Here is a 22382-nt window from a genome sequence, read left to right as displayed (position 1 = left end):
CAAGGGAGCTCTGTGTAAACTGTGGTTGGCTGATATCTTAGGCAATACATAAAAATAAACAACAGAACAATTACATAATTTGTACGTGAGGCGTCGAGGACCAACGCCTGGTGATAAACATTTCATATTACAATTTCTCTGGGAAATATAAAAGTCAAGAGAATTAAGAGAGAGAAACTGAGGTCTGGTTTATATATATTATATATAATAAAAAAATATATATATATATATTATATATATATATATATATATATATATATATATATATATATATATATACATATATATACATATATATATACCACACACACATACAAGTCGGAACGGGAGGCAGTAAGCTATGTCTGTTTCTCTTTAAGAAACAAGAAAATCTCTCTCTCTCTCTCTCTCTCTCTCTCTCTCTCTCTTTCTCTCTCTTCTTTCTTCTCTCTCTCTCTCTCCCTTCTTCTTCTCTCTCTCTCTGAAAAGCCCAGCTAGCCAATGTCCAAAAATATGTTTTCTCCACGTCACCCCACCTGCTGGGAGCAGAGCTTTGCAACACGAGGTTTGTTATCTTTTCAACATAACTCTTGACTTACTACCAAGATAAGGTCGAAAGCTATGTTGCATATACACAAATCTGAGGCGAAAACACACTCTTGGTATCTTCCCAAGCAAATTGGTCTCGGAAAGGAGAACAGGAATGTAGCAACAGCACTGTCTCTCTTGTATTCTCGTAAATATGCAGAGATATGTGAAGGCTTTCAGGAAGGAACAAAATACAAAGTACAGTAAAATACGAATCGGGATATGTATATGTGCGTACACACACACACACACACACACACACACACACACACACACACACACACATATATATATATATATATATATATATATATATATATTATAAAGCATAAATAAATGGGAGTAAAATGCACACAAGACTTAGCCTGCTGCACATATATTTATAAAATGTACGTGCAGATAATGTACATAATTCACACGGTAAATCATGGGCAAGGTCAGCTTGTTTCCTGTCGTTTAAAACAAAGTTAAACAAAGTAAAAGCACCTACAGTGCATCTATCTGTAAAAGAGAAAACTTGAGAAGTTAAATTTGAACAAAGTAGAGAAACAATATAAAAAAATCAAAGAATAAAATCGATTCATACGCAATGCCTACTGCAATTTTTTTGTTTGCTCACCGAACTGCGAGGTGCGACGCAGAAACTTACAAAAAGGTCTGGAAACGTGATTGTTTATAAATCCATATTCAACAGTAATGGTATTGGTAAAGATCAACTTTTTCCCCGCTTTTAAGTTTTCTGTAAAAGAAAACTGTTGTGACGGCTTTGTCTCTCCGTCCGCATTTTTCTGTCCGCCCTCAGATCTTAAAAACTACTGAGGCTAGAGGGCTGCAAATTGGTAAGTTGATCATCCACCCTCCAATCATCAAACATACCAAATTGCAGCCCTCTGACCTCAGCAGTTTTGATTTTATTTAAGCTTAATGTTAGCCATAATCGTGCGTCTGGCAACGCTATAGGACAGCCCACCACCGGGCCATAGCTGAAAGCTTCATGGGTCACGGCTCATACAGAAAACTCGATTGCGCCAAAGAAATTTGTGGGCATTTTTTTACTTGTTCTCTTTACAAACACTCACACACACAAACACGCATCCTAACATTTTTATGTTACATTAAACTTGTATTGTCTCTCTCTTTACAAACACACACACATACACGCGCGCACATGTATACACTCATTTTTATAAGAGACATCAAAATGAGTTTAGGTGTACATGCAAATATACAATATATTTCTCAAACGTCTAATTTATTTGGTAGCTTTGCCTAAGTATGAATTACCTAATAGATATCTTTATGGTTGAGAGAGAGAGAGAGAGAGAGAGAGAGAGAGAGAGAGAGAGAGAGAGAGAGAGAGAGAGAGAGAGATGAATAAACACGACTGCAATCAGTTGTGAGCAACAAGACCGGAGGCTGTGTGACACTCCCCTTAAAATAGATCTACAAGTAATCTCACTGGAAATGAAAATATGTCACCTGGAAATGACACAGGAACAAATGAAACTGATTAATCTCTTTAAAGTAGGGGTGGGCAGGAAGAAAGAGAAGGCAGGCCACAGGACCAAGAACAACCAGCAGGCAGGGCAGGTTATAGGCAGGCAGGCAGGCAGGCAGCGAGGCAGGCAGGGAGAAGGCAGGCCGCGGGGTATGCTTGTAGAGGTAAGGCGTAGGCAGCCGGGAAGGTAGGAGGTCCCGAAGTCATTAATAATAATAAAGGTTTCAAAATACTTTTGCAAAATCCACAAAGGAAAAAAATTCTTGAGTAATAAAGCCAACCTCAGCGTGTGGCGAGATGAAGTTGGCAGCCGCCACCACACTAAAGAGGAAGGAACGGAAATGGGTTGGTCCCATGGAGGAGGAGGAGGAGGAGGAGGAGGAGGAGGGATGGAAAAGGGGGAGAAGCGAAAGGGAGAGGGAGGGGTAGGCAGGTACCTCTTCCCAACTTATGCCCCCCTAAGGGTGGGACCTGTGTTCTCTTACATACCTTTCTCCCTTTCACGACTGTTTATCTTCTTCTTCTTCTTCTTCTTCTTCTTTCTTTCTCTCTCTCTCTCTCTCTAAAACCCATAAAAATATCTTTGAAATTCATATTTGAGCACAAGTATCCTATCGACAAATCATTGGAGAAAAGTTTCTTGAGAAATAAATTACATCTTTACATATAATCCTGAACTTGTTATGATGTAACTTCTATTTTTTTCTTTGAGTAACTTGATAAAATGTGAATGAGAGAGAGAGAGAGAGAGAGAGAGAGAGAGAGAGAGAGAGAGAGAGAGAGAGAGAGAGAGAGAGAGAGAGAGAACAAGTCAGCTAATCTTGACAAAAATGTTGGAGAGTGTGTGTGTGTGTGTGTGTGTGTGTGTGTGTGTGTGTGTTAGCGCGCAGAGAGAGAGAGAGAGAGAGAGAGAGAGAGAGAGAGAGAGAGAGAGAGAGAGAGAGAGACAGAAAAAAAAGTTGGTCTTGACCGTTATCATTACTGTTTCGGATAAATCTATAAACGATCACATTTCCAGAGACCTCTTTTGCAAGTTTCTGCATCGCATCCTCCCCAAACAATGAAAGGAAATTATTCTTTAGCAGTTCCCGTGCTATCAAAAGCTTTGAAACCATCTTTTAATAACTGAAGAAAACAATGAATAAAATGAAAACGCCTAATGAGGCGTAAAACATTTTTCCCAGAAAAACAAACAGCTTAAAGGTAACAAAAAAGAAAAAACATGGATATACTTGGAGGGAGCTTTTTGTTTGTGTGCATACATATACATACACATATATATGTATACACACACACACACACACACACACACACACATATAAAGAGTATATATATATATATATATATATAGATATATATATATATATATACACATATATTATATACAGAGGAGAGAGAGAGAGAGAGAGAGAGAGAGAGAGAGAGAGAGAGAGAGAGAGAGTTACTTCAAGACAAACAGGAAAAGACGCAAAGTACTTATCCAGCGTCCTTTTCATTACCTCGTAACGATTCAAATCAACAAAACGGACAAGGATGGAACGAAGGTGCTACGCTGTCAATAACATTCACTTCCTTATGACAAAGAGCCGCCATAAAGAGGAAATGATAACAGATACCAGGTCCAATACACACAATATCGATTCTCTATATGGAGATCCTAAGATCTGAGGATTTGAAGATATTCCATTTGTAATACTACAGTAGTCTGCATATATATATATTAAAAAAATAAATAGCAAAATAAGATCAATATTCATACAATAAATAAATAAATAAATATATATATACATACATGTATATATATATATATATATATATATATATATATATATATATATATTAATAAATAAATACGCAGATAAACGAATAAAAGATTCTATTTGCTGATATTGTAGGATTTTGAAAAATGAAAGAAATACGAAAATAAAAAAAAATAACTTCTCAAACATTTTTAACTGTCATATATTATGGGAAACTGGAATCGATATACACTGTAATTAGTAATATCCATAAATTATATCTTTGCAGCCCTTTAGTATACATATAACCATGAGATTCTATATAGGTAACAATCCAATGTGATGGTATAAACAAACGTATTGGTCGTATGTATAGATGTTTGCTCATTTTACATAAATTAGTATATAAATATCTACAAGAACCAAACATATCCATTTTTAGTTTTCTAAAAAGAAAACTATGGTGCCGGCTTTGTCTGTCCTTCCGCACTATTTTCTGTCTGCCTCCAGATCTTAAAAACTACTAAGGCTAGAGGGCTGCAAATTGGTATGTTGATCATCCGCCCTCCAATCATCAAACATACCAAATTGCAGCCCTCTAGCCTCAGTAGCTTTTATTTTATTTAAAGTTAAAGTTAGTCATAATCGTGCATCTTGGAACGATGTAGGACAGGCCACCACCGAGCCGTGGTTAAAGTTTCATGGGCCCCGGCTCCTACAGCATTATACCGAGACTACCGAAAGATAGATCTATTTTCGGTGGCCTTGATTATACGCTGTACAGGAAACTTGATAGCACCGAACTTCAGCGCATTTTTTTACTTGTTAACTCTTATAATTAAGGATGTTATGTGTGCGCGTATCACGCTGCTACGTACATAAAAGAATAAGATACGTAAACATCCTATACAAGAAAATACAGAACATCCTCACATACACACACACACACATACGCACAAACGCCGGGCAAATCTGCATAAATTAACATAAAAAGGACATCGGGGAGAGAGCCGGGTCTTCAAGATTCTATTCCCCGAGTTCTCTCTCCCCAAGTCGTCCTCGAGAATTCCCTCCAAGTCCTCCGTGAGTAGCTTTTAAGTGCCTGTGACTCCAGTATTTATTTCCATTGGTAGTGGGGATTCGGAAAGAGACAACGGTCGTTAGGAGAGGCTTGGCCGAGAGATTCCGCGCTGATAGAGACGATCATTCGTACTCTTATTTGAGAATTACGACCGTCTGACAAGAATATCCACTTCGGGTGTGATTTATAACGTGGATACCACCACGCCGCCCGCCCGCCCGCCCCGTCTCGATGTTGGCACGTTTTACTGCATTCTACTTTTTTTTTTCAGCCTTTTTTTGTTGTCTTTCGCACTTTTTGTTGGATACGCTTACCCCGTCAGGTTTTTCTGACCCCTCCGTGACCCAGTGTTTCTGTACTGGGACCCATCCAAGTACTGAGCGAACCTAAATGTACGTCTGTATGCTGACTTGCAGCATCATATATCCTGATACAAAGCTGCATTACTGAAATGGACGTGTGAAGCTTATCTCATGTAAATGTAAATTCTAAATGGCTGCAATTCTTTAAGTCTGAGAGAGAGAGAGAGAGAGAGAGAGAGAGAGAGAGAGAGAGAGAGAGACGGAGTACCGATCTCAAAGAGGGAAGGAAAGAATCTACGGTTACTGTAACCAACATTTCAATTACTACATTGTGTACAGTGGATTATATTACTGCATGTATTTACTCACTCTACTTGTTTTTTTTTTTTTTTCACAGCAACATAGTTCGTCCAAAGGTCACAAGATGCACCGTTACCAAATCTTCTGTTATATACGTGACAAAGTAATGTATGTGTATATATATGTATTATATATATCATATACAGTATGTGTATTGGTGTTTATTTATATATATATATATATATATATATGTATATATATATATATATATATATATATATATATATATATAGAGAGAGAGAGAGAGAGAGAGAGAGTAGGTATATAATATACTGTGTATATATATATATATATATATATATATATATATATATATATATATATATATATATATATATATATTATATATATATATAGTATATATATATATATATATATATATATATATATATATATATATATATATATATATATATATATATATATATAAAACATTTCCGCCCTTTTGATTTTAAAAAAAAGGAAAATGAACCAGGCCGTGAAGGCATTTCTCCAACCAACCACCAACCCCGAAAAAACTCAGCCATTTACGCTACGATTATGTCAGATGAAAAACAGAAATAATAAAACTTCACCGGGCAAATTCACTCGGGCTAAAAACTTCAGAGTGCTGGTTCTCTGGAACTGTGAAATGTCCCGAGAAACATGACATGTGCCTACAAAGAATTGGACACGTAATGTACCGGAAACGAGAGCAAGCTGACGTTGATCGGGACTTTTCATACTTCTTAAAGGTTCGCTCCCACTTAGGCTGATTGTTATGATACAACAAATTACCCGCCGACTGTCAATGAGAGCTTCAATGATGGGGGTCAATACGTACTGGGGAAAGAAGAGGGAGGGGGAAGGGAGGGACAAGAAATCTCCGGAAATAAGAGGAAACAGACAAATGTTTACGCAGCATCCAAAACACAAGTTGAAGTATCTCCTGATTGCTTTCGTCCTCCCTCCTCCTAGGTCTTGTTTTCAAATTTCTGGAGCTGCTGGTGACTGGTTTCTCAATTTAACTATGGTGTGTCATGACAGCTTAGAGGGCCAATGCCAATGACGTTGCTAAGAAGAAGAAGAAAAGAGAGAGAGAGAGAGAGAGAGAGAGAGAGAGAGAGAGAGAGAGAGAGAGAGAGATACTACTGAACCAGAAAACACTGTCGAGAAATAGCCTCCTCACTCAAATGAAACTTGTTGAAAACAATTAAGAATGAACAAAAGACCAGCTGTCTTTACATTTGTTGTAAAATATGGAGCTTCTAGAAGAACATAATTATCTGGGAGGATGAATCTATGCAAATTACTTCCGTTTCCACGTAAACTATTTCCGTACTCTCATTTCCGACGATAAGATCAGCCTCCTACAAGCAGCCCTTCTTGTAACTCCTGGGTCCAATCTACTTCGCCCCATTCCCTCTACACATTCCCTTCTGCCCGAGCAAAACAGCGAGATAAGCAGTGGACGATATGCGCGTTTTATGAACGCGCACTTCTGCATGCGGGCACGCAACACGTTTATCTGGGATCTTCCACGGTCGTATTCCATCTCGCCTCCCGTCTATCTATCCTTCCTCTTCCTCTCTATCTGATTCCTCCGCTACTCCTGCTCAAAGTCGATCCTTATCGACGTCATAAGAAGGCCTCCTTCTGTGTCTCCAGGAACAAAGGCGATGGCTGTGCTTGGTCGTCCGTCTTCCTTCCTCCCTTCCCAATTGTACTTATATCCATGTGTGCTGTTTGTTTGTTTGTTTGCGCGCGAGTACGTACGTGTGTTGTTAACTCTCCCATACCACCTCCTAATCTAGCTATCCTCCTCCTCCTCCTCCTCCTCCTCCTCTCCCACTACCCACTAGGTCCCTTCCCCATTTCCCCTTTCTGGAATGTCTGGAATGCTGCCCTGGAGACGAGTAGGGGAGGCTTCAGCAAGATATTTCCAGACGAAGTTGCTGCTGTTACTACTGCTGTGGGCACAATTCCGGTTTTACTGTTATTTCCGAAGAGTTCATAGTTCTCGCTCACAAAGTCAAGTCGTCGGGGAAAAAAAACCGAACAGTTTCTACAGCATACAGATGTTTAAACAACTCTACAGTCGCTGGAAACGAATGAACGATTCATTAAGGAAATATGTAAGTACTGATGTCTCTCAGTTCGTCTGGAGAGAGGCAATAACCTTTGCAATGCCTTCTTCAATGTGATGATCATCATCCAACAAGTGTGTGTGTACCTAGTCACAAAACACCATAAAACAACCATATATTAACTTTATTCGAAACAAAGGGATGCAACAGAGATCATGAAAGGATGCTAAGGACACAAAATGCTTATACTACTGACATACGAGAATGCTAACTATAAAACCATTATGCAAAATATCAATGACAATTTGGCCCTTTGGTGAAAATAAATTTTATGGTGAATGGACTCTTTGCAAAGTAATTGTCGCACAGTAATGCATCCCCTTTAATTCTCTATACGGGCAAGAGAAACATTACAATATTCTTGTGCATAAAAGTGACTGCACAAACAATTATTTACGATTTACATCCATCCTTCAAGTATGAATTACGTACGAAAAAAAAAAGTCTTGATAATTTCGGAATTGGTCCGACCGTGAAAATTACAGCAAAAGCACTTTCCGGGTGTCTATATAAAAACGGAAAATAAAAAACAAAGTACAAGCGCTCGACTCAGAAGTTCGAATCCAGAAAGAATACATTTCACAGAAAATATTCCAGAAAAGAATTAAGTCACGTTACGAACATCAAAATGAAGGTCCAAAAGAGTAAATACAAAAAAGGCGAGGGAAAAAAAAAAAGAAAATAAAAGGTAAAAATGTTTGACAGGAATCCTCCTTTGTCTCCCACTGAAATAATACACACTGGGTAGTCAGCATAAAAGACAAAGGAGTGAGCATATTGCGCGTGGAAATCTCTCTCTCTCTCTCTCTCTCTCTCTCTCTCTCTCTCTCTCTCTCTCTCTCTCTCTCCTGCAAATTGATACCCGCAAGATACCTCTATTTACAAAATTATTTCGTATCTCTCTCTCTCTCTCTCTCTCTCTCTCTCTCTCTCTCTCTCTCTCTCTCTCTCTCTCTCTCTCTCGCCTGCAAGTTGATACTCACAAGCTACCTCATTTACAAAATTATTTCGTATCTCTCTCTCTCGCTTGCAAATTGATACCCGCAAGATACCTCTATTTACAAAATTATTTCGTACTCTCTCTCTCTCTCTCTCTCGGTTGCAAATTGATACTCATAAGCTTCCTCATTTACAAATTTATTTCGTATCTCTCTCTCTCTCTTTCTCTCTTTCTCTCTCTCTCTCTCTCTCTCTCTCTCTCTCTCTCTCGCTTGCAAATTGATACTCACAAGCTACCTCATTTACAAAAAATTATTTCGTCTCTCTCTCTCTCTCTCTCTCTCTCTCTCTCTCTCTCTCCTGCAAATTGATACTCACAAGCTACCTCATTTACAAAATTATTTCGTATCTCTCTCTCTCTCTCTCTCTCTCTCTCTCTCTCTCTCTCTCTCTCTCTCTCTCTCTCGCTTGCAAATTGATACTCGCAAGCTACCTCATTTACAAAATTATTTCGTATCTCACAGCGATACAAAAAAAAAACAAAAAAAAAAACCGAAAAACCAATAATACATAGTAGATAAATAAATAGATAAAATATAGCCAATGGTCTCTCATTTTGTAAAGTAGTGGTATGGGAACGGTCATCTTTTTACAAGGGGTGTTGGGGGGAGGGGAGAGCTGGTTAAAGAGGGGAAGAGAAGGTTAAGGCATTTCCTTCCCCTCTGGTGACACTTAAGACGACTGATTGAGATAGATCAAAGCAGCTGACTTTTATATATACACAAACGCCACAGAGAGAGAGAGAGAGAGAGAGAGAGAGGAGAGAGAGAGAGAGAGAGAGAGAGAGAGAGAGAGAGAGAGAGATTTCCTTGTCTTATTGAGAAGCAGAATTTCCTTTTCTTATTGAGAGAGAGAGAGAGAGAGAGAGAGAGAGAGAGAGAGAGAGAGAGAGAGAGAGAGAGAGAGAGAGAGAGAGAGATTTACTCTTCTCATTGAGAAACGGAGAGAATTTCCTTTTGAGAGAGAGAGAGAGAGAGAGAGTGAGAGAGAGAGAGAGAGAGAGAGAGAGAGAGAGAGAAAGAGAGAGATTTCTCATCATCGTGAAACGGAGAGAATTTCCTTCCTTTTTGAGAGAGAGAGAGAGAGAGAGAGAGAGAGAGAGAGAGAGAGAGAGAGAGAGAGAGAGAGCGCTTATGTGAAGAAATGTTTGTTTCATTCCAGTGAAATTTCAGCCGAGGGTTCAATAAAGTTGATTGAACACAAATTCGCCCAATACAATGCAGACGAAGCCGTTGGAGGAAAAGAAAGAAAAAAAAAAACAAACAACTCTGTTCTGTTGTTCAATATATCGGACTTGCTGAGAATTTCCGAAATGCAACCTTAGTCTCACTTCGAGAAAATCGCAGCTCCCCCCATAAAGGCTAAATCTGAAGACAATTGGAAACAGTTTTTATGTTAGGTTTAAATTTGAAGACAATTGGAAACAGTTTTTATATTAGGTCTGAAAACATTTCAAAACAAGTGATATTTCGATATAAAGGTGGCTGTATTTTCAAGCTAGGTCTGAAGAGATTTGAAACACTCTTTTTTCAACTGAGATGCTATTTCCAAAATATTTGAAATTTCAAACTTGTTTTTTCCATTCTGAGATTATATTTTAAAAATATTTGCAAGATTCGTTTGAAGGCAAGTTTAAACTTGCATTCGCTATATGCCCCAAGACCTTTTAAAACTTGTTTTCAAGTTAGGCCTCAGGAACTTTTTAAAACTGTATTCAAGGTAACCCGAAGTCATTCTGAAACAGTTTTCAGCTGAAGCCTGAGGGCATTGCGAAACTTTAACAGATAAACTTCGAGAACTTGAAACAAGTCAAATCAAAACAATGATGTCTCGTTCATGTTCAAATGACAATATTTTGAAGCACTTCTAAATGAAAATCCTACTTCCTCTTGACTAGATAACGACAGAAACGAAGGAATTTGAAAATACAGTGCTCGGCATTCTCAGGGAAGTTCTCGATAAAAGCAAATTCGATTGTTTTGCAAGTTCCCTGTAGTGTCTGAGAGACAAATAGATGTACCTAAATTATTTCAAGATAAAACGGAGAAGAGAAATCGACGCTATCCCCTTCGGGATCTATCACAAAGAAAGATATTTACCGCCAGCTCTCCAAAACGAATGAAGCATGGGGGGGCGAAAAAATACGTCGATAGAAGCAGGAACTGGAGGAGCAAATAAGTAAACAAATAGAGCGAAAATAACCAGATGAAGGAAGGTCCAAAACATAAAACACCAGTGAAGTGAATTACCATTTTCCTTTGGGGTCTCAGACAGCAAACCAGTTACACATAAAATATTCCAGGCCAGAGTTCGGAAACACACACACAGACATCCACACACACAAAGAGAGAGAGAGAGAGAGAGAGAGAGAGAGAGAGAGAGAGAGAGAGAGAGAGAGAGATGATAACGCCACGGAGGAACTATACATCTTCCACGTGCAGATAATAAAACAGAAAATGGGAATAAAAGAATAATAAAAAAAAGTATCTCGTATGAATAAAAGTGGACAAGACTTGAAGTATGAGAGGTCCCCTACTAAACACAGAGAGAGAGAGAGAGAGAGAGAGAGAGAGAGAGAGAGAGAGAGAGAGAGAGAGAGAGAGAGAGAGAGAGAGAGAGACTTTCCCCATATCTTCTGAAACATCGCAACGCACAACTTTTTTGACACGGAAACTTTATAGAGTTTACGAACTCTTTTCCGTCATTTGCATTCTCTCTTACGCGCCTACATCACTTGCTGTTGCTGTTGTTGTTGTTGTAGTTGTTGTTGTTGTATCTGGCTGACAGCGAGAGAGAAACATCAGGCTTGGGTTGAGTCAAGTTATCTTGAGTTGACAAGGCGGAGAAGGTTTAAAGAGTAACTTTAAAAAGAGGTTGGGTTTAAGAAATCTCACCAAACGAAAACATGTGTACCGTATAGTTCAGTGATAGGAAAACCTGATTTGAATGGGTGTACATGGTACAGGCGCATATAGGGAATATGAAAATAAAAACATTATATCAGTTCAAGAAGGACCATAATCATTCGACACACCTAAATGCATGTTCGTACCTTCACTAACACACACAAGAAAAATCGACAACATTCTCGTATAAAGATTAGAACTTGATTTGCTTTTAAAAAATACAATAACCGTTCTTTAATGAAAAAAAAGGCTTCCATAAACGAACAAAGATCATTCATATGCAATGCAAATGACTATTTTTCAGTGGCTATTTCTCAAGTCATAAACATCGCTATTGATAAGTGACTATGCATCCCTTCGCACCTAGAAAGGCAAGGCTACAGACTCCGAGAAAACTGTAAACCTTAGGAACTGAAAACAGAGCGTGGTTTCTACAGCAAAAATTTCAGAAGAAACGTACGGTTATTGTAATAAATGTTATTCAATCTTCAATGGAGACTTTGTCAGCGTAATACGAAAATGAAACAGGAAATCTAACGCGTTGCCAAAGCGCACAAGTCATCATATCCAGATTGAAATCAAACATTATCTGTAAATATTTTAATATTTGCAATGTAATGCACATATGCAATTCCATCATGATTTTCCATTCCCTAACTGAAATCATAAATACATTCACAGACGTGTATATATATGTGTGTATATATGTATATATATATATATATATATATATATATATATATATATATATATAATATATATATATATACAGTATATATATATATATATAATATATATATATACAGTATATATATATATATCAGTATATATATATATATATATATATATATATATATATATATATATATATATATATATATATATATACATGTATATATTACATCTGCATAAAAGAACCTTAAGCAAAAATACTTTGAAATTTCTCCGAACGGCGCGAAGGCCTCTCTCAGAGTGTTCGTTTCGATCTCTGGGCTCAAGTCACCGACGAAAATGTGATAGTGTTCTGGAAAGAAAGAGATTGGTATTAGTGGCGAACATCTGATACATAAATTTAAATGTATAAAAAAATATATATATATACACAAAGGAATAGCCAATTCAATGAAATCTACTTGGGAAATTTCTTAGGAATTTTTCAACGAAATTGTCGATTGTTTAAAATTTAATTTTTCTTGCTAAAAATTTGTCTTATGATTGATCAAATCGTCCTGCAATTATAATTATATATATATATATATATATATATATATATATATATATATATATATATATATATATATATATATATATAAATAAATATATAAATATATATATAAATATATATATATATATATATATATATATATATATATATATATATATATATATATATATATATATATATATAATTGGTTAGTTTGTGTGTGTTGGTGTACATACATACGCACACTGTTTCCCTTTTGTCCTAAATCCCCTTTCCATCCCTGCTTAAGTGTTCGTATTTTGATAAGAGGCCGAGAGTAGGAAGCTTCAATTACTCTTTAATGAAACATCAGGCCTCTCAAAGTGCATCCAGTCGGGTTCATTTTCCTTTCGTTTCCATAACTGACTTCATTTGCCTCTAAATGGTTTTCGCGGCTGAGAAGTTCAAAGGGCTAAACCCCGCCTATTCCCTCGAGTCCCAAGCTCAGCCTTGACAAACCAACACCGAAATATTCACCCACATCTAAATGTTTCACTCGGCTGAGGCGCAGTTCCCTTCCTCCAGCCTCCAGCCTCCGCCACCACCACAACCAACGCTACCTCTTTCGGTTCTCCTCCACCCTCTTCCTCCACAGATTCCTTCTCCTCCTCCTCCTCCTCCTCTTCCCCCCATCTCTTCGTTTACAGCTTCTTCCACTTCCTCCTCCTCCAACTCTTCCTTTACTACTGCTTCCTCCTCCTCCTCCCCCCTACCCCTCTCTTCCTGTACAGCTTCCTCCTCCTCCTCCTCCTCTACCTCTTCCTTTACAGCTTCTTCCTCCTCCTCCTCCTCCTCCTCCTCCTCCTCCACCACCTTTTCCTTTACAGCTTCTTCCTCCTCCTCCTCCTCCACCTCTTCCTTTACAGCTTCTTCCTCCTCTTTCTCCTCCTCCTCCTAGGCTCCTCCACCTCTTTCTTTGCAGCAGCCTCTTCTCCCTCAACACCCCCATCTCTCTCTCCTCCCAGAAGACCTCTCGTAACGTCGCGATTTTTTTATTCGTCCAATACTTGCTACCTCAAGTACCCTAACAATCTTACCCGGTTTAAAAAATGCGTTACATATGTTTTCGCACAAAAAATAAACTCAAAGAACGAAAGACTAAGGGCTTAACGAAGGTTAAGCCTTCATTAACCAAAAGAAGTTTGCAATGAAAGTGCTTATTTGTCACCTGTTTCACAAATGAATGACTTGAGAAACTTCCAATACCTAGCATAGGAGATGCTTTCAAATCAGTATGGGATGTCTAAAAATGACTAATATTTGCGTTGTCTTTCAGAGTAGTTGTGCTTTTGGGTGAAATGAAAAGAGGCCTCAATTAGAATAAGAATGTCGCAAAGGTCACAGATACAATGAAATTAAAACGAAAATTATTAAAATGGTAGCCTAGAACGAGGAGAATAAAAGGTTCAAGGCTAAGATGAGAATACTGGAAGGGTCGAGATCAGAATGTAAATATTAAGAAGTCCGCGAATCAACTGAGAATACTGACTAGAATGAGTACATTAAAAGGTCCATGGCGAAATTTGAATATTAAAAGGTAAAAAAACTGGAATGAGAACATTAAAAAAAGTCCACAGCTAAAATGAGAATTTTGAAAGGGACAAGACCAGAATAAGAACGTTTAAAACAAGTAAAATATTGGCCGAAGTTTCTTCGGGGCAATCGAGTTTTCTGTACAACGTACAATGCTGAATGAAACTCTCAGCAAGGGCCCATGAAACTCTTAGCAGCGGCCCACGAAACTTAACCACGGTCCGGTGGTGGCCTGTGTTGTTGGTACCTGTAGCGGTACCAGAAGTATGATTACTGCTAACTACTGAGGCTAGAGGGCTACAATTTGGTATGTTTGATGACTGGAGGGTGGATGATCAACATACCAATTTGCAGCCCTCTAGCCTGGACAGACAAAGCCATCTCAATAGTTTTCTTTTACAGAAACCTAAAAAGCCAAGGCTATAATGAGATGCACAAAATACCACAGGCAAAACTATATAACTGAAATAGTTAACGCAAGAATAAACATTATCATCATGTTCTTCTGGTGAGCGAACCGCCATCACTATGACAAGCACAGCACCCTCAACCCCCACCACACCTCTTGCCAACCTCCTGCCCTTTTCCCTCTCCCTCTCTTTTCTCTCTCTCTCTCTCTCTCTCTCTCTCTCTCTCTCTCTCTCTCTCTCAAGAGGAAAAACCAGACACCGAAGACAACAGAAGTAGAGCAATGTCATAAGAACCTTTATATACTCGGCGTGATCTCATCCCCTCTTCGTAGACCATAATTGCCATGTGTGACTCCCGTCTTCCCCTCGGCAGTCACATCCTTTCCCCTTACTCCTCTCAGGCCACCATTATCTCCATCCTTACCATTCATTATTCAATTTCTATCCACCAGAACTATTTAGTTTTTTAGTTTCCCCTTTCGCCCTTAACAAGGAGATTTTTCTCTTTCCCCTCTTCTTCTTCTTCTTTTTTTCTTCTTCTTCTTCTCTTTTTGCCTTTGGCAGACACCTCCTTCCCTCTCCTGCCCCATTCTGTAGTCATTTATACTCAAAACTCCATTATTCTATCTCCCCCCTTTTGGACTAAAGTTGACATATCTGTAAATTGTATCCTTTTGCATATCACATGCACTGGCCACTGACCTATATGTACGCTGATCTTATCGACTTAATCCCACACCTACGTAAATAAATGAATCATGGACTAGCATACTCCATCATACAGGATATAAAACAGTATGCCAAAGGACGATGAACAAACAAAAAATACAAACAAGAAATATACAACATCGTTTTACATAGATTACAGTTTCATATGATGAATCGTGAAAATAAAAAAAAAATAATAGAGCAGCGTTTTAGATTGTTTACTGGGAGCTATAACATATCAGTATGGTAGGTTAATTCTCCGCGTTATGAGGCTGTAGCGTGGTTGCCGAGAATTGAAAAATATATATATTTATTAAATTGCACTTGATTATTTTTCGGACAGATATTATTTCCAGATCCATAAACAAAATAACAGAAATTTGGTAAAAGGAAAAAAAAAAACTTTCAGCCACGTAAATATTTACACACAGCGATACTAGCAAGACACGGCATCAAAAAGAAATAAAATATTGTATCGCAACAAACAGAATATGAAGCGATATTCACTCAGAACAGCTCTCTGAATCCATGTAATTAATCACAATAAAAAAGGGAGGGGGAAATTTCAGCGAAATAAAAATCAACTAATTTCTCTACGGCCGAGTAACCAAGCCAGCACTCGGAAAATATAAACAATTATGCAGGCAATTAACTTAGATAATAGAGTAATATCCCGTAACAGTCATTACTTTTAAAAAACAAAAAAGTACCCCAAAAAAAATAATATTGGGGGAGGGTGGGAATTCCGAAAGTATATCTTCCATCGATTCAGAACAAATGAAGGTTATTTAATGTTATTAAAGCTTAGGCATAAATTACGATTATCCGAGCAGAACAAATTGCGTAGAAAAAAAGTGAAGGATCGTATTGAACTCGGAATCATATGAAAGTTCGGTTTTAGAATATTGGAAAATCGAAAAGGCGGCCGGTATCGAGTGCACTAAATCATATCTACGAATCCAGTTCTCCCCTCCAAGCCATATAGCCAAAAGCTCTCTCTCTCTCTCTCTCTCTCTCTCTCTCTCTCTCTCTCTCTCTCTCTCTCTCTCTCTCTCTCTTTTCCCTACAAATCTATTTCTGTAAAGTTTAAAAGCATATCCCTCAGCAAAGTGCTCATCTGCAAACCCATCTCTCTCATATCTGTCTCTAAAAAAAATAATAAAACCATATCACAGTCAAGTATGCCCTTCTCAAACAGGTGTAAGCTAGCTCTCTCTCTCTCTCTCTCTCTCTCTCTCTCTCTCTCTCTCTGTTTTTATATACAATTTAAAATCATAACTCAAGACCAAGTACTTCCCTAAAAACAACATAAATCCATATCGCAATCAAGTACACCCCTCCAAAACAGGTGGGCGATCTCTCTCTCTCTCTCTCTCTCTCAAAAATAATTTTATAAACAGTTTTAAAGTATATCTCTAAGCCAACTATTCGCATCCATACCACTTGGTCTCTTATCTCTCTAAAAAAAAAAAATAATATACCACGTTCAAGAACACCCTTCTAAAACAGTTATTAACTCTCTCTCTCTCTCTCTCTCTCTCTCTCTCTCTCTCTCTCTCTCTCTCTCTCTCTCTCAACGAGGAGAGAAATATTCAACCGTATGGCATATGTATTTTCCCGGGCTGCAACCAAGGTCTCGCCTTCCTCGCTTCCTTTTTTTTTTCTACGTGACATCGAAAACGTTGGCGTACGGTGTTCCTCGCTTAAAAATAGGCTTCGAAAACATTTTCGACAAACACTCGAACTTCTGTCGGTCCTCGCGTGCACTCGGTTCGAGTCCCACTCGTCCAGGTGATCCCACTCGACCGTTTGTCATGCTAACACCTGAGGGGGTCACACTCCAAAGGTTCTGCCTGCCATTTCTGTTCTAACCTTTTCTCAGCTGAGCGACTAAGTAAAACCGTCGAGGCTGCTATATGCGAATTAAATCCAGGGATTTATGGATAACGGAGTTGAGTTCATGGGCAAATTAATATTTGCATGTATGTATGTATGCATGTATGTATGACAATGTTAATGTATATGAAGATTTACACGCTACTGTTCGTAGCAAATGCTTATATAAACGAGTTACTTTGCAGTTAACTGAATATGTATATGTATGGGTGTATGTACGTTTGTACAGTATGTACGTGTGTATATATATATGTATATATACATATGTATATATAATATATACATTCATTATATATGTAAATATATATGTATATATATACATATACATGTACTGTATATATATATATATATATATATATATATATATATATATATATATATATATATATATATATATATATATATATATATATATATATATACATGTGCGTTTGAAATATCAATAACAAAATCCCAAACCACCGATCAACTCAACTTGTTCCCCCGAACTCAATCACCAGCCCCCCATCGCATCACGTGTCTATTTACATGTCACTCAGCCTCCTCCTCTCTTGTAGCTAAAACCTGGAAGGCATAGATGTGGCATGTCGGTTACCCCTTGGTCACGTTCCAGTGTTCCACTTCCTCGTGGATCCGCCCCAGACCCATTCAAAACCCCCCCCTCTCCCCCCTTCCCCTCCATCTCCACTCACTCTCTTACCAAAGTGTTTCCAGCACCAACAACACCTGAACCCCTTCGGCCTTCTCCTGCAATCCCCCTTAACCCTTTTATCTTTTGCTTTGCCCCCACCCCTCTTCCCCTCCCCCCACCCCTTCACACCTGCCACCTTCCCCTCCTCCACCACCACCTCCACCAGCATGCCTCTTCAGCTCCGCCCTGCACTTTCGGCTTAATCCCTCCAAATTTGGATTTCTCTCCGCTCTTAAAACAAACCCCCCCTCGCCCCACAACCTCTCATATATGCCTCGGGACACATCTTGGGGAAGGTTAGGAGAAGAAGCCTCCATACCAACGCCTTATTAATGAATGCTATTACGAACAAAGTTCGAATACAATGGAAATGTCAGGCTCTTTCTTGGGTGTGTTCTGTTCGTCAGAAATTCCTTGGTAACAGAACGCGTCCGGTGATCTACAAAGTGTCGTGCTAAAAAATTGAACGTTATAAAAAATGCAAATAGGACTCTATTTGTCTGACGAAAATGATAAAATTAAGGTCATACAACTGCAAATCATCTTAAACTCTGACCATTATCAAATTAACACGAAAACACATGTGAATATTTCAAGACATTTGGACTTTGCTTAGATGTGAGAAAATTATACCTTCCATTTAAAAGTGTGTATTTAAGCTAACAAGTTTCATGCAAAATAGTAATTTACATATCGCTGCTCTTAGTTGACACACAAACAATATACAGTATATATATATATATATATATATATATATATATATATATATATATATATATATATATATAATATAATCTTCAGAAAAATTTCTCCAGTTTACTGGAAACTGCTTAATTTTTGAAATACTAAAGCAATACTTGAGTAGACAGACGTCTTGGGATTTATGGAGAGAGAGGTGAGAGAGAGAGAGAGAGAGAGAGAGAGAGAGAGAGAGAGAGAGAGAGGAAATTATCTTAAAAAAGGAAATATTTTACATACCGATGTAGAATATACACGATTTATGCAGCGTAAATATCTAAACACACTTGCGCGTGCATTCACCCAGCTGAAAAACTTTTAGAACTGATATCCCATGTTCAGCTGAAGTATTAATTCTTTAACTTATATCACATATTCAGCTGAAAGAATAATTCTAAAACTGATATCCCATATTCAGCTGAAAGAGTTATTCTAGAATGATACCCCATATTCAGCTGGAAGAATAATTCTAAAACTGATATCCCATATTCAGCTGAAAGAGTTATTCTGGAACTGATACCCCATATTCAGCTGAAAGAGTTATTCTAGAACTGATACCCCATATTCAGCTGGAGGAATAATTCTAAAACTGATATCCCATATTCAGCTGGAAGAATAATTCTAGAACAGATATCCCATATTCAGCTAAAAAAAAATGATTCTAGAACTGACATCCCATATTCAGAACTTATACCCCTTATTCTATACTTCGGGAGAACGGCAAATCCCTCGCCAGTTCGGAACTATGAAGACGCACAAATAAATCCCGAACGTTATACATTACGTTCTCCGCAACTGATCGGCGTCCGTGGAATTAATCATCGGAATGGCTATACACAACTTAATTTAACTTAAGCGTCTGGCATCAAGATGCAGTATTACAATTGTTATATGCTGCTGTCAAGCTTGTCGGGGCATTAATTAAACGGTTTTGATTTCGGAGCGGGTGTTGGTGCCCCTGCTGCTGCTGCTGCTTAGGAAAGATTATATACCTAACATCTCGAATGTCTGTTACTTTCGTTTCTTCTTGTTGAATATAGTCTCATATTCATGCAACATTTTATTCGACATATCTGTATTCTGCGTTTGTATTTCTGCCTAGGCCAGGGGTAGTGATGATACATGTTTACTCCTAACTAAAACATTTATCAGCAATTTTTCCCACAAAAACTTATATAAACAATACACATCATGAATATGATTATATATCATTATCTTCATCCAAAATAAGCAAACTACAAAAATAATTATAATCATAATTTTTGAACTGAATGCATACAAATATTTACACCATGAATTCAACTACCACCATCATATTCCATAAAAAACTTTACATCCATAATTCAAGATGAATCTTTACCTGTCATAAGCTGACGCTTTGGATAATTTGCAACATACAACGACAAATACTATACTATAAAGGCAGGCATCATCAAAATAAGAAATTCTCATTTAAAATGCCTATATTATTAAGGATGATAATTACCAAGACCATCACCATCGCTTTCACCACCACTATCACCATCGCTATCACCACCAGTATCACCATCGCTATCACCACCACCACCACCATCACTATCACCATCGCTATGACCATGACCATCACCATCACCACCAACGCCACCCCCATCACAACCATCACCAACACCACCACCATCTCCACCACTATCACTAACACCACTCTCACCACGCCATCATCACCAATCATAGATTAAGCATCCAAAATTCAGGATGAATTTTTACCTGTCATCCGCTGACGAGCTGAATAATTTACGGCTCATCGCCCCCGATGAAGGCCAGAGAGCAATCCTGCTAATATCGTGAGTAAAGCGAAGCGATAATAGCACTGTTTTGTTTCCGTTCAATGGATGACAGCGCAGTTAATTGTTGATGCCTTACCTATCTTACCTTTTACCCAACCCCCTTCCCCCCCCTTTCCCACTTCCCCCACACCAAAAAACAAAAAACAAAAAAAAAGTGGAGAGAAAGGAAAAATTGAAAATGTGTAATGGAGTTGGCTTGATTAATCACTGCTGGAAATGATAACGTTAGATCGGGATTTAAAAATTTTTTTTTTAAAGTGTCTTGATGAAGCCTGGAGCAGGTGCTCTCCTGCACTCGAACCCAGCCAATTACAGGTTCAACACTTGTACTACTCTATTCTGGGATTCGTAACCGAGTGTATAATCGTTATTACAGCTACAGATATTATTATTATTATTATTATTATTATTATTATTATTATTATTATTATTATTATTATTATTATTATTAATTAAAGCTACAGATATTATTAGTATTATTATTATTATTATTATTATTATTATTATTATTATTATTATTATTATTATTATTATTATTAAAAACGGAGGCATTACTTGGGCAGTCGTGTAACTGCACTGTACGTGTAATTTATAGAGACGCACATATACTCTTTCATTTTAAGAGAGTTAATATCACTGCATGTCCTCTCCAAAAGTAATATTTTATATTTCCCTTCTAAAGTTAATATACAGTGCCTCTTAATACCTATCTGAAAAGCGTTAATCCAGGTTTCACTTTTCCATCCGTATTGTTAAGAAATGTTTTGGTAACACAACGCCACTATTTTCCACATCGCCTACAGTTGGTGTGTGGCGTTCTATCCCTCGGCCGTATCAAACAGCGGATGCTTACAGCTTATATTAATTAAATTCAATCTTTCTAGCAAATCAACGTAATCGAAAACGTCAAAGACAGGAAAAACATTTGAATGTTGCACAGATGAATGTCCATGCGCAATTTAATTTAACAATACAAGGAAAAAAAATTCACAATTATGCTCCCCCCCTGCACATGTATAAAAAAAAAATCGAGGTTGTTTGTAAAGTGAAACTGGACGCAGAGGGCATCCCTTGTCCATTAGTAGAATAACAAAAGTAATTACAATACTGTAAAAATGAATGCATGTATGTGTGCGCTTTTTTTAGCCACGCATGTTTGGACACATACACACACACACACACATACACACACACAGTCTGCAGGGGCCAATAAAAAAAAAGAACTATGAACTAACGTTGGCAGAGACTTGTGCTGTGCTGTAACTCTTGTTAAAGAGGATAAGCTCACCCACCAAGACGACCTTGCGTACGAACACACAAACGTCAACAACAGAAAACACCTCGGCGCAGAGCAGGCTCTGGCACTGAAGACAAAGTTACAGCTCTAAGAGAATAGAGCGAGATTTATCGTACATCTGTCGAGTCGATATTAAAGTAAATATAGATAGCGAACTGTCTTAGAGAATAATAGCTCAGGAGACTCAATTCTGATCCACGAAAGCAACTATAGTCACGGCAGATATGGATCACAATTTAAAACGCAGCTCCTTTACCTGTAAAAGGAATCGACTATATTACAATGTACTTAACTATTAGCGTTCAGTGATATTACAATTACTGCAACACTTCAAAACACTGTTGTACATAAGAGAAAATTTACAAAAACATTTTTACGGATATAAATGCACATATTTAAATAACATACTGTATATGTATAAAATATATAAATATATATGTGTGAATATATATATATATATATATA

At 37.7% G+C, this 22382-nt stretch overlaps 1 protein-coding gene across 5 annotated transcripts in view; it reads right to left on the bottom strand.

Annotated features, from left to right (window-relative positions):
- The window catches only part of LOC136837231 (cytotoxic granule associated RNA binding protein TIA1), a 661273-nt gene that overhangs the window by 250480 nt on the left and 388411 nt on the right, over positions 1-22382 (bottom strand). For all 5 annotated transcript variants that reach the window (XM_067102097.1, XM_067101991.1, XM_067102035.1 and 2 more), the window contains one exon: positions 12515-12602. In XM_067102097.1, coding sequence (XP_066958198.1) covers positions 12515-12602 — 88 coding nt within the window. The remainder of the gene's footprint in view (positions 1-12514; positions 12603-22382) is intronic.

Source organism: Macrobrachium rosenbergii, chromosome 1, assembly GCF_040412425.1.
Source record: "Macrobrachium rosenbergii isolate ZJJX-2024 chromosome 1, ASM4041242v1, whole genome shotgun sequence".
Classification (NCBI taxonomy): domain Eukaryota; kingdom Metazoa; phylum Arthropoda; class Malacostraca; order Decapoda; family Palaemonidae; genus Macrobrachium; species Macrobrachium rosenbergii.
Note: the sequence above shows the minus strand (reverse complement) of the source record. Positions and strands in the feature narration are given on the sequence as shown.